The sequence below is a fragment of the Sinocyclocheilus grahami genome, unplaced genomic scaffold, assembly GCF_001515645.1.
Source record: "Sinocyclocheilus grahami isolate Dianchi unplaced genomic scaffold, SAMN03320097.WGS_v1.1 scaffold262.1, whole genome shotgun sequence".
Lineage (NCBI taxonomy): Eukaryota > Metazoa > Chordata > Actinopteri > Cypriniformes > Cyprinidae > Sinocyclocheilus > Sinocyclocheilus grahami.
The window spans coordinates 626,553-641,238 of record NW_015505441.1 but is presented as its reverse complement, the minus strand read 5'-3'; the positions used below and the strand labels follow the sequence as shown (position 1 = coordinate 641,238).

Here is a 14,686-nt window from a genome sequence, read left to right as displayed (position 1 = left end):
AAAACTGATGCTTTTGAATGTTAGCATCGCACATATCCAGCTTCATATCTATGGGTTTTCATCAATAGTAGGTTTGTTGGGTAGCTCACAGAGTACAGAAACGTACTTGAGAGGCGAGGAGCTCCGGTTCGAGTCCCGTGTAGCCACGGTTCGACAAAAGTTCAAATCTGCATATAAGGAAGTTGAAATGGCACGGTTGCATCAACTAATGCGTTTTTATATCAGTTTTGCATTTGTTAACACTATCGGGTAGGTTTAGGGTTGGGTTTGGTGTAGGGCATATTTCCAACATGATAGAGCATTAACTTTTAGCGGCAGTACACGAATATTTGAATTCTGAACCGCCGCAATACGTACCAGAAGCAACATAATAAAAACACAGCAATACGTACCTATATCAACGTAATAAAACTGTACCAGGGTTCACATATTGAACCCGTGTTTTAGCTCCACTCAGTGGACATTTATCTTTGAAACTGTGGCGAAACATGCACTAAGGTACGTAAAAACGGTGTTGCACAAAAAGTACACAGAAGTATGTATTTTTATGAGACCACGTTGCATTTTTGCCAATCGGAATGAATGCAATCCAATTTCAGATTCTGAAAGCTGTTTATATGAAACAAACTTTACAATAAAATTCACATTTTCTTTTACATATGCATTACATATTACATTACACAAAATGTTGCCACTTTCAGAACCAGAAAAATAACACTGCAATGTCACTGGAGCTACCACAAGCATAATTGTCATTTTTGCCTTTGACACACCTAAAAAGTAAGCTAAATATATGTCAGAAGAGCTTATTTTTAGGTCAGTCTACTCCACTGACCAATTCAAAACACAAGAGATGAAAAAAAACACAGGCATGACCATATGACTTAAACGTATGTAAACATAGGCACAAGGTTTTTTTGTTGTTTTTTTAATCCGATTGCGAAGATAGTCAATTCAATCGTTCACATGCTTAATTTTTTCTTTTTGATTGGATTATTTCAGGTCTATAGCATCCTTTCCAAGTTTCTTTTCAGATAGAGCTCAACTGAAGTGGATTTTCAATCCAGTTGAGCCATAAATTTGTTTACAAATTGAATATTTGGTTGCATTTAAACATGGCTAGAGAGAAAAATTGTACATCTTCGATGAAAACATCAGGCAAATGTATAAATGTGTTTTGTCTTTAAAATATCTTCAGAATCACAGAGCAACTAGAACAGGTTTAACATTGGATCGTGTCAATGGCTTTACATGTACAAAACATTCCTGAACACTTTATTCATCCATTCATTGGTCCCTTGACCTTCTGTTTTCATAACACTTATGCACTTTGAACAAAGATGTAAATTCTTGAAGATGCACTGCGTCAGTGTTCTAGGTCATTAAAAACAAAAGGTTGTTTGTTATTACAGTTCAAACAAGAGAAATTCATCTTAGGAGGAGCCGGGGGCTGTAGTTGCCCATCCATAACATGGGCATAACGCAGCCAGTACAAAAGTGCTGAGTCTGTTAGTCATCAAAGCAGCCTTTCCTTGGAAGACAAACATCCTCAGAGGAAGGTCACTTGGCCCCATGTTTACGAGCAGAACAGCTTGCGTGTAGGCGCTTCCCCCACCACACAAAACCAACACTTTGTTTCACAATGTCAACGCAGTGTGAATTTAAAGCCTTCCTATTTTGTTTTTCCCTTTGACACAGGGTTGGTTTCTTTTTATGCATCTTTGTGCTGATGCGATCTGGTGCAGAGCAGTGTTGCCAATTCCGTGGTTTCCCCACAGAATTGGGCAACTTTAACACTGTTGCCGCGGGTTGTTTTTCATGTCCGCGGGTTTAAGCGACCCCAATAGCGTGATATTTAGCCCCTAAAATGCGAATTTTACCAGGGGAACCCCACCAAAAACGTGTATTTTATCCCACCGGAATGTGATTTTTACCGGGGGATCCCCCTCGAAATGCGATTGGGCTAGTTTTGAGTAGCAATTGGGCGGGTTTTGTTGTGAAAACCTGGCAACCCTGGTGCAGAGTGTGTTTGTGCCAACACTGTAGCAGAGACAGACGCGTAATTCTTTTTTACAAGAGGATAAGACTTTATTGTATAAAGGTTGTGGTCCTTTAAAGTGAACACTGCATTGTGTCTGTAAAACATTGCTAATGATAAAGGTCACATGTTATCTGCTGACGAATTTAAGAAATATAGGAACACATAGAAAATGGTACTTTAAGTACGGGCATTGGAATTGAAAAAAAACTATTAAACAACATATGACACCTCCCTCCTAATTAGCCAAACACCTCATGAGCATGAGAAACACTTTCTTTGCTCACAGTGTATTACAGTGTGCTGAAGAACCAGATGGTACATTTTACATTCAAGTACCTCATTCTGCCAGCATTAAATCTGAAGCAGGCACATACAAGTGGGTAGGTTATTCATACGAATATACCCTTAACCATTGTTCTTCAACTTCCATGAAGCTTACCACAGGAATGTTCACATGTTTACTCAGGGTGTATTCACACCAGGAAAGTCCGCTAGTTCACTTGCTTTGGTCCGGACCAAATACAATGTTGATTTTTTGTTTGTTTGGTGCGGTTCGCTTTCACACTGCCCTTTTTGCAAGTGAACCAGAAACTGTAAACTAAACCTTAAGGTCATCCATTCATTGGTTCATCCATTCAACCGTACCAGAGTTAGTTTGGAAGCGGACCGAGACCACCTCTTCAGCTGGGTCTCGGTACGGTTGTTTGGTGCGCACCCGAGTGCGACTGCTGTATTCAAACCTGCCCAAAAGATCCGCACCAAAGGGGGAAAATGAACCTGAGTTCGATTCAATCGAACCAAACAAGACAGGTGTGAATAAACTAAAGAATTCTGTCCGAAAGAAGAGAGAGTTGCTCTAGACGAGTCAAAAGCCATAGTATTCTAAGATCAAGAGGCAACAATTTTTTTAATAATATATTTGTTATACAATGCAGTTCAAAAAGTTTGTTGTCAGTAATATAAATTTTACAGAAATTAATACTTTTATTCACCAAGGACACATTTCATCAATCAAAAGTGACAGTACAGACACTTGTTGTTATAAAAGATCTCAAATTTGTTCTTTGAGCTTATTATACTGAAAAAAAACAGGGTTATCAGGCCGATACCGATAACAGAAAAAATGAGCCGATATGGGCCGATACCGATATGGTGGCCGATATATCGTGCATCCCTAGTTTCCATAAATATTAAGCAGCACAACTGTTTTTAACATTGATAATCATTAGAAATGTTTATTGAGCACAAAGTCAGCCTATTAAAATGGTTTCTGAAGGATCATGTGACTCTGAAGACTGGAGCAACGGCTGCTGAAAATTCAACTTCAAAATTCATCCATCACAAACAAAACATATATTAAAAGAGAAAACAGTTATTTTAAATTGTAATAATATTTCACAATTTTACTGTTTCTACTGTATTTTGATCCAACAAGAGACTTAAATGTACGCATTTATAAATAAGTGACCACACAGAACACACTATCATTTATCATCAAGGACGTTGGTATGTCATGTAATTTGACTAGCTTCTACCAAGTGATAATTTTCAACAAAACAACAATAAAAGATATGGGAACAATATTCTCTCATAAAGTTATCCTAATTATATATTATATTTAATTAGTGCATCAGAACAGACTTCTGATTTTTGGCCATGATACAGCAGTTGAGAAGCATTGTATAGGCCAAATAAGGAGCTCAATAACAAGTCCTGACTCGTTACATAATGCATCATCGTTAGATTGACCAACCGGCATTGCATCAGTTGGCAGTGCACCAGAGCCTGGCAGACTCCATGATAATCCTGGATTTCTCTGCACAAGCACTGACATATATGTGCACTTACTACAGAAGACAAACCACTTTGACAGATAGGCTACTTCATTAAATAAAGTATTCTCAAAATGTTTCATTATATATTTGGCTATTTATGGAATTGCTGATGCTCACTGGAAACGTGATTAAATCTGCTAAATCTGCTATAAAAAGCCGACCTCATACGTCATTCCCCCGGAACTGCTTCTGTTTACAACAGTGAGCGCAAGCTAGATTCAAGTGATTATTACGTTTTGAATATGGAAATATTTCTTACAAAAATGCATCGATTCGCTATAGAAGACCTTTGTTCACCCCCTGGAGCCATGTGAGACACTTTTTTTTTTATGGATGGGCGATTTTTATTTAAGTTCTTTTGGACTGAAGCAATGCAACACCCGCTGAGTGCCATGAAACAGCTTGAAAGATCAAAGACAATTTTTAATATAACTCTGACTGGATTCGTCTGAAAGAAGAAAGTCATATACACCTAGGATGCCTCGGGGGTGAGTAAAACGCCGCCTAATTTTCATTTTTGGGTGAACTAACCCTTTAAGAAGCCTCTTTTTCTTCTAGCAGAAGTGCGCCTCATTTTTATGTCTGAAAATAGATAGGAAATCCTCACCAACATGGGGCACATTCACACAAACATGATTTACAATACTATGAGAAATTTAGAACTGTTCAACATGAGTAAAACATCACTAGTTAAACTAAAATATACCTTGAAAACACAGAGGTCTTATCAATGATGCAGTGTCGTCTGAAAATTATTTCTCCTCTTTTGAAGACTCATTATTTCAAAGGGTGCATGTGGGCATAAAAGCTTTTGCTGTTGCCATAGCAATGCAGTCAGCTGCATGACATCAAATAAACGCTTTTGACGTTAGCTACTGGTGACCTAGACAAACCTACTGAATATGAAGACCCACGGGGCATCAAAACCAATAACTCATAAAAAACAGAAATCACACACCCAAGGACCCAAGGATTAAAACAAATATGGATATTCTTATAAAAACATGTGCCATCTTGAGATTTGTCAAAGTATATTAAACAGTAACTTAATAATGTTCATAATGTGTTTTTAAAAGATGGATAGTATCCTCTTATAATGAGATAACTTCTTGTAGAGCTTGAAAAGCCCTTTCTAACTTCCCTGTCATACAGTCTGCTGCCAAGTTCGCTCAGCTCATTATGTTGGTGGTCACTACTGTATTATTCAGATGGTTCCATGAGCGGATGTGTTCTAAATATAAAGCTTGTCCTTAACTGGTCCAGTGAATCAGACACCTCCCCCTCAAAACTCCCAAAGACTGATTACAATTCCAGAGCTCCAGCCGAGCTGCCCTGCCACTGTCATGGGACGCCAGCCTAAATTAACAACCTCGGGCAGCTAGTCAATCATCAGTCAAATGTTCATGATACACTAATGGAAAACAACTTGTCCATCACTTCTGATGCACTTGCTATGACCATTGTGCATGTGATACTCTTGAAAAAAAAAACTATACATATACTTTTTTTTTTTTTTCAAATATAAAAGGAAATTGTTCACCAACAAAAAACATTTGACTTGTCGTTTATGTATTTAGCAACAATAGATAAATAATTAACCAATAATGTGTGCTGTAAATAAATCTGTGTTTTGTACAAATGTTGTAACTGTTGTAATAAACAAATAAAGCTCACAGCTTAAATAATTTGAAATCCATGTTGTCTATAATATATCACTGAGCCAAAATTACTGCAGCCACATAAGGTGAAAATAAGGTCACTATAAAGTACAAGGCCAAAGACAATCATTCTAAAGACCTTTTTTTTTTTACAAACCTCCCATGATCTGCCTTCATCCCTTTAGCAAACAGATCATGCGTTACAGCAGAGAAGGTGGATGAGAGATCGGACTAATATAAGTTTGCAGAGAACAAAAGCACTGCAAAAAATCAATTTGGCTTTGGCACATTGTAATTGCATTAATCCTTAAAGCTCATCTCATTGGAGTTAAGTCTCTGCACTGATCTCATGTGTCGACTGGCTCTGGTGCACAGTCCTGTGGAGAAAGCCATTGTTCGACACGCATACGTTAGCATAATATTAGGCCTTGATCCTCCTGTGTGTCTGTGGGCAAGCTGGATTCTCCTAGGTTTCATTAGGCAGAAAAAGCATGCATGCTGCCCAAAACTTTACTGAATATGATCTCCAACTGTTAGTATCCTCAGGACTGAGAGGAAATTGCTTTAAAGAGCAACTATCAGTTTGCTGCATGGCCCTGCACAACTAAACCTAAATGAATGTCAACCACTTGAATATTGAATACTGGTTTGCAGTACTTAATTAATAAATTGAGTTTTTAATAAATTAAATTAAGTTCAAATGATTCGAAAATGCAGGCAAATTTTGAATAAATGAATAAAATGCAGTTTTAAATACCATACACTACAGTGGTGCAAATATTGCCCTCTTCATTTGCATCCTGTACTACTCCTGTCCTTTACTGTTATACACAAATGACAGATCAGTAAAGAATATCACAACCCATTAAAGGGCAAGGAAGTGGCAACATGACAAACTGTTACGACAAATTGATTATTTGTGCCACATGAAATATGTAGCTGTCTGTTTCCTCATGCACTTGGCTCTATAAGTAACTGAATAAGTAATTTGCTACTTGGCAAGCTTTGCGTTCCTCCTCATTCTGTATCAACTCTATCTGATGTGGTAAATTTGTCAAGAGCACTATTTAATTACCTCTGTTAAATATATTCAGGCATTATACTGAATATTGAAACTGGGTGACTAACAATAAAGGAAATGGGCAACTTTTGTCTTGAGCAAAAATATTTTCAAACAGTCTCAGGGTTTACAAAAATAAGTATTCATGTAAATGGAAAGCTACATTATCAGTGACAGCAAAACAGCAGTTTTGTTGCAATGTCCAGATGCTTATTGGTGAGCTGAAAATATAAGAATCAAACACACCGAGGAATGTGTCAATGCGTCAAAACCACATTTTATCTAACAACTTTTCTTCTTCAAACATTCAGAATAAAGGGAATATGATTTGCTTACTGCATTGTGATCCCCAAGCGGTTTTTCAATCAGTGTCCCAAATATGGTAGGCTGCAAAAAAAGTAGAAATCAATCAATCAATCGAGGAACACAAAAGTTGACACAAAGGTCATGAGGAAAGTGTAACAAGTTTAAGTTTCCTTCAACATTAAATGAGGATGTATAAATATCACATGATGTTGTCATGATCACAGGCAATTCAGACGGCTGACCGATAAACTAGATTAGAGTCATTAGGCAAAGTTAGTTACTGCAAACTCAAGTTACATAAGAGCTCAAACTGCACCTAGACCCGTAACATAGCATTAGAAAAGCTTTGCAAACAGAACACGATACAATTACACATTCACATCCTCTTATTTATTTAAATTTTTTAGGATATTAAAGCTTAAAGATTGTTGACGATTGCATCACTGTTTGCCATTAACTGAGCTTTGCCTAATGATTTATTAATCATATTTTGCATACCACATGAGTATTTTTACTGCACAGCCAATATGCATCTGAACAATATTATGGACACTGTTCTAGTATCCATATCATTTCCCATGCTTCGTTGAAAGTGTCATTATATTCACACTTGACATATTGCAAAAGTGACATGGATTCAGTGCTAAAACTGGGAAGAGAGATGCTGACCATTCAATATGTGAATGCTTCGTTTTATCAGCTTTATTGAACCATTCCATAATTAAGCAATCATTATGCCGAACATCAACCTTCAAGAGAATATTTAATAAATCAGACTGATTTATTAGCTTTACTGATCTCAGTGTTACTGCGGTGGAGTAATTTTCCACAGTGCAGCATGTTTCCTGAGGCTGTTGTCCAGAACACAGGACGCTTCAAGTCTAACAACCCCCGTGATATTTAATGACTGTGGCTAAGGAATAATGACCATAATAAAAGAGCGGAATTCATTATTTGAGTGAGCAGGTGTCTATGTCAAGATTAATGGAAAATGTGTGACTGTAATATAGACATAAAAGAAAAAGGAGCTTGTTTAGCTAATTAAAGTCTAGACCTTCAAATAACAAATGAGACAACATGGCAGAAAGCATCTCGCCCTGCAAGTCCATCAGTCAGTGATCCAAAGCAATTAACAAAACAACAGTGCTACATTACAGCACCCGGTGGCTCCGGCAGAGAATGAGAAAATGACAGAATAGGCAGCAAAGCAAGTCATGCATGTAATTAAAAACATTCCACTAATACAACGGCTGCAATCGTAATGGGCTACACTAACAATCCTTCTTCCCCTGTAAAACTACTTGAGTTGCAAGTCCTGTCTTGCATTTATTGTAGTTGGCTGTGTCAGAAATGTAATCCATGTTGACTTAATCGGAAGGATGTTTGGAGTTTGGCACAGCTGGAAAGAATGTGATCTCATGGATAATCTAAGGGCTGGATCATTCATCGGCCTATTAATTATAATCTGCCTTCAGTTCCACAGCCTGTTTTTAATATCATGTTGTCTAGCTCAGTATGAATGGTAACACTTTACAACAATGTTAACATTACTTAATTCAATAGAAATCTATGTATCTATCTATCTATTTGTCTGTCTGTCTATCTATCTATCTATCATGGTGTGATAACATAGTTTATATTTTGAGATAGTATTGTATATAGTATAGTGGCCTAAGTAGTATATTAATAATATAACATTAACCTACATCAATAAATTCTATAACAAGAAATGTTTAGATGCCTAATGTATGAACTAATGTTAACAAATTGAGTCTTATTGTAAAGTGTTAACGAAAGCATTCAGGGACTTTAATTTCAAGCCACCATGGTTCTTAATACTTAGAGGACTTGGCTTTAACACATTGTATTTGCTTCAACAACTGCCAAGCATGTCTAGGGCTGCTCCAAGGCTAGATTCAAGTTTTCCAGTAATCTTCATAATCTTCAACCATGCAAACAACACGGTCTGAAGGGCAGAACAGGAATCCGCCATCCTCAGGTGCCAGGAACCAGACATTTCACACACAGTTTGATCACTGGAACACCAGTTCCTGGCACTGAAGGAGCCAAATTGTGTCTACTGAGGTTTCTGTTTTAATGGAAACACTGGGGGAATCCATGCTGCTGCCACAGGTGCACCAGACCCCTCTAATCACACAGATGATTGCCTCTTCTGTCACACTGACGTCTGTGTGAAAAACAGATGCTCACCTACATGTTATCTCAGGAAATTGCATTCCCTATAATTCAAGAATCAACTATTAACTCTGCAAATATAGTGACAAACAAGACAAGCATAATGAAATCATTCTCCTTCCACTGCCATTTAAACTGTCAAAGCATAAATTCAAGTCATCAGGTTGATTACGAGCTCCTTCTGTGTGATTTTAAATAAATGATTGATTGACTGCTATTGTGAGCAAACTTGGTGCGCTCGAGTGAAATGTATACTTTGTGAATGGAACTAACTGTAGGGTAAAGGGTCAAAGAAAGATTTCTCAAATGAATGGATCTTTCAGATTTAGACTTTCGACTGACAGGTCTGAATCAATCCTTAGCATTGACTTCTAAATCTCTGTCTGAGAGCAGACAGTTGAAGGATGTCTGGCAGGTCTGAAAGTTGTCGATTAGTCATCCTGAAGTGCTGTGTCTCTTCTGGGATTCATTCATTTAGAATGCAGTCGTGCTACTCAAACTGAAGATATTTCTGAAACCATGTGAACACAAAATCAAAGAAGTGCTAAAGCCTGGAGCTTAATTCTTAATTTTACTCAGCAAGGATGCATTAAACTGATCAAAAGAGTCAGTAAAGACCATTATTTTACAAAATATTTCTATGTTAAATAAACGCTGTTCTTTTGAACTTTGTATTCAAAGAATTCTAAAAGAAAAAAAAATGTGTACATCCACAAAATATTGTGCAGCACAACCATTTTTAACATTGATAATAAAATGTGTGTGACACTGAAGACTGGAGCAATGGCTGATGAAAATTTACATCAATTTTCAGATTTACCATCTCTGGAATAAATTACTTTAAAAAAATATTAAACAGTTATATTTAAACAGTAATAATAATATATATATATTTCTCACCTTATCTTGGTAACTCTGCTATCAAACACTTTCAGGTTGTATAAAATAATCATGGGATCATTTTATACCAGCAAATAGAGAATTCTTATAATGTTATCAGCAACAAAACATTCAATGGGGTTTGTGGGCGTCCTGCAAGACAGAATGAACTACAGACTTACAATAACCAAATGAGATGATGTGACTCCCACTACTATCAACCAAAGGTAAAATGTTTATTTTTTTTTTTTAATTAAATTAATGAAATATGTTTGCATGATCGAATTTTGCTGTCATCTAATGTCATCTGCGTTTTCTGAAGTCCACAGTCAACGCAGCCATCTACCAGGAAATTTTAGAGCACTTCATGCTTCCTTCTGCTGACAAGCTTTATGGAGATGCTGATTTCATTTTCCAGCAGGACTTGGCACCTGCCCACACTGCCAAAGGTACCAAAAGCTGGTTAAATGACCATAGTGTTGGTGTGCTTGATTGACCAGCAAACTGGCCTGACCTGAACCCCATAGAGAATCTATGGGGTATTGTCAAGAGGAAGATGAGAGACACCAGACCCAACAATGCAGATGAGCTGAAGGCCACTGTCAAAGAAACCTGGGCTTCCATACCACCTCAGCAGTGCCACAAACTGATCACCTCCATGCCACGCCGCACTGATGCAGTAATTCATGCAAAAGGAGCCCCTACCAAGTATTGCGTACATGTACAGTAAATGAACATACTTTCCAGAAGGCCAACAATTCACTAAAAATGATTTTTTTTTATTGGTCTTATGAAGTATTCCAATTTGTTGAGATAGTGAATTGGTGGGTTTTTGTTAAATGTGAGCCAAAATCATCACAATTAAAAGAAACAAAGACTTAAACTACTTCAGTCTGTGTTCATTGAATTTATTTAATACACGAGTTTCACAATTTGAGTTGAATTACTGAAATAAATGAACTTTTCCACGACATTCTAATTTATTGAGATGCACCTGTAAAAACGGCAATAAATACAGTACAACTGAAAAGCTGGGTGTCAGTAATATTTTTTTTTTCAGCAAGGATGCATTAAATTGATCAAATGTAACAGTACAGAAATGTATTGTTACTATTTCTTTCTATTTCAAATAAAGGCTGTCTGCAATGTTTTCATCAAAATTGTTTGTTGCTTATCAATGTAAAGTCATCACAAAGCAAGGATTTATGCTAATATTGTCCAAACCCCCACTTTGCCTAGGGAGTTTCCAAACTTTTGAGGTGTTTTTTTTCATGGTCCTGTCAAAGTATAAAATATACAGGTGTTTAAATAAAAGCTAATTTTTGCCTTGATTAGTGAGGAATATGTTTTGATCACATAGGCACATCTAATAGTCGTAGTCACGCTAATCCTCCACTGGCAAAAAAGGTTGAGCTCATAAAGGAAAGCGTGCAACGAAAAACACAAGCCCAGTCCAAGGAGCCTTTTGATGTGAAAGAGACCATACAATGAAACATGAGACCCCTGTAATGCTAGTCTCATACACCCAAGCCACAGTCCTCAGTGTTTACCTTCTGTGAGAAATTTTTTTTTTCTTAAGTAATTTAAGTTTGAAGGCAGATTTCACAGGTCTAATTGTTGCCATTACTACATAAAGCCCCTTTATGTCACTTTTTAATGAAGTGCTTTTATTACAATTTGGCCCAGTGAGCCAAGTGTAAAAATCAGGTGAGCCTCATCAAAAACTTTTGCAACGCGATCCCACCAAACTCTTTCTTTCTGAACTCAGCTGCTCACCTCAAAAAAAAAAAAAACTGGCATCAAATGCATAGTATCAAAGAGTCAGATAAACCCAGTCGACCCCGGCTGCGGTTGAGCCTGGGCACGGCTGCCTTGAGAACAAGTGGAGCACATGCTGACAGAAAGAGAATCTGAATTTGGGAAGATGAAAGTCATGTTTAAGCATTCCTAGACGCTCTCTTCAGAAGGACTATGACTGTGTATGTGCGCGAGGATCAAAGCCTCGCCTCCAGTGCCGGGCTGATGGTGGAGTGTGTGGGGGCCACCGAGGTCCCTGTGTGAATGGGGACAGGGAAGAGCTCTGGGCTTTGATGGAGAGCTTGTGCCTGATCACCCGTCACTGCTGCATTGTCTGAAGGGCAGGGACAGTGGATCAGGCTACAAGCTCGCTATATGAAGTGCAGTGGTGTTCATGCTGTTCACAGGTGTAAAAAAGACCTTCTTCAACTCTTCATTAGACAGGGAGACTGAGTGAAGTGAGAAATGATTAGATGTTGCTTTTAATACAAACAAATGGTCTTTGCACGCAAAACGTATTCTCGTAGCTTCATAACATAATGGTTGAACCACTGATGTCACATGGACTATTTTAACGATGTCCTTACTGCCTTTCTGGGCCTTTAACATGTCATTTGCATTGCTGTCTATGCAGGGTCAAAGCTCTCGGATTTCTTCAAAAATATCCTAATTTGTGTTCCAAAGATGAACGAAGGTCTTAAAGGTTTGGAACAACATGAGGGCAATTCATGACAGAATTTTCATTTTTTGGGTGAACTATTCCTTTAAAATACTCATATCTCAGCTTAAAGGGATAGTTCACCCAAAAATGAAAATTCTGTCATTAATTACTCACCCTCGTGTTGTTCCAAACCCGTAATACCTTCTTTCATCTTCGGAACACAATATTTAATATATTTTTGATGAAATCTGAGGGCTCTCTGACCCTCCCATAGACAGCAAGGTAACTACCACGTTCAAGGCACAGAAAAGTACCAAGATGATTGACAAAGTAGACCGTGTGACATCAGTGGTTCAACTGTAATGCTACAAAGCTGCGATAATACTTTTTTTGCGCAAAGAAAACAAAAATAACGACTTTATTCCACATTTTCATCTCTATTGCGTCACTTGTGGATGCGTGTTAATGACAGTACCACACATTTGCTCAATGTAAATTCTGTCATCATTAATTCACCCTCGTGTTGTTCCAAAACTATTAGACTTGTGTTCATCTTCAGAGCACAAATGAATATATATTTAATATTCTCTCAGTTTTTGTCCATCCACTGAAAATCTAAGTAATGAAGATCGTATGGGTTTGTAATGACATGAGGGTGAGTAAATGATCACAGCAATTTTTTCTTTTTATATGCAAATACAACTACAAATCAGTCATTCATAGCTTGATTTCTCAGAAGAGGGTATTTTTGTGGCTCTGTGATACTTTCAAAACATTGGGCTCCATTCACTAATATTTTGAAACAATTCTTGCATTTATGCACACAGGAAAGAGTACTCACAGAAAATTTCCTTCAGATATATACTTTGTACCAACACCAATATTTTTATTCCGCTCATTCCAATAAGCTGATGAATTAGGACTGTCGAATGTGTCGTTTCAGTTTGTTTTAAACTTTATTGTAAATTGTTTGAACAAATTGTCAGAATAACATGTATTCAGGATAACTGTCTGAAAATTTTATTGCCAATATTAGTGTTTTAGCCATTTGAAATCATACATTGTAACTTTAAGCTCAGTTTTGTTTTTTGTTCTCTTTGAGTAGTATTCAGGTGTGCAATACGGTATGTATAAATATATGTTTGATGTATTTTAGGTCTGACTGTCTAAAAAACAGTGGTGGGACAATATCAATGATGTCTCCTGCCTCAGGGTAACTGCAGCTTCTGTACTAAAATCAATACTTTCTATTCCCTATAGAACATGACACAGAGGAGAGACTCAGATGGAGAACATACCCGTTGTTTGGTGACATGCCTCAGTCCGATGTGCGGCTGACTCCTGCACTGTAGAGAGAAGAAAAGAGAGAATGTATTGCTCTAGCACACACAAAAACACATTTCTACAGCTTGAAAAGACTTTGATTTTTGGTTTCTCACTCTCTAAAAATGCTTCAGAGAACATTGAATATAATCTGGACTAAAATTTGTATAAGAACAGTATTATAAACTGCATGATAGTTGTGAATACAAATCAAACATGGCAACCACACAAAGGTCGTCAGAAAACAGCGAATTTTATTCCTAGAGCTGTATTCAAAAGACAGACTCTCAGAAATAAGTACAAAAACTTCCACTGGGGCAGTACCCTTTCAAAATGTACTAGACCCTACTCTGAATTAGGAGATGGAGTTCCTAGAACCAAATATGTTACAAGATCCTGCTGTGCGAACAATTCAAAAAGCAGGAACTCCCTAGGCCAATATTTCTAGGAACTGAAAAGGTTTCTCTGGTGCAAAAGCCCCTAAAATGTGCCTTTTAAGCAGGGCTGTAAGTTTACTTTTTTTGCACATAGCACTGGTGCTACAAAGGTTGAACATTTTGTAGCACAGGCCAAACAGTTGTAGAACAAGTTAGGGGTGGGCAATATGGCAAAAATATCATATCACGTTTTTTTTTTCAGGATTAGGATATACACATAATATACAAATAAAACAATCAGTGCTTTATTTTTCAGGTACAGTATTTAGCAGTAGCCTAACATTCAAGAAATTGAATGAACAAATATTAAAGGGGTCATATGATGCGATTTAAATTTTTACTTTCTCTTTGGAGTGTTACAAGCTCTTGGTGCATAAAGAAGATCTGTAAAGTTGCAAACACTAAAGTCTCAAAACCAAAGAGATATTCTTTATAAAAGTTAAGAGTTAACCACGCCTACCTAAAACGGCTCGTTCTAACACGCCCCCACATA

General features: G+C 37.3%; 1 protein-coding gene across 2 annotated transcripts in view; it reads right to left on the bottom strand.

Annotated features, from left to right (window-relative positions):
* rasgef1ba (RasGEF domain family, member 1Ba) overlaps positions 1-14,686 on the bottom strand; it is a 68,801-nt gene that overhangs the window by 37,108 nt on the left and 17,007 nt on the right. Inside the window, exons 2-3 of one of the 2 annotated variants that reach the window (XM_016290707.1) lie at positions 13,732-13,779; positions 6,931-6,981 (exon numbers count right to left, since the gene is read on the bottom strand). In XM_016290707.1, coding sequence (XP_016146193.1) covers positions 6,931-6,981; positions 13,732-13,779 — 99 coding nt within the window. The remainder of the gene's footprint in view (positions 1-6,930; positions 6,982-13,731; positions 13,780-14,686) is intronic. The other variant, XM_016290706.1, reaches the window with a different exon arrangement.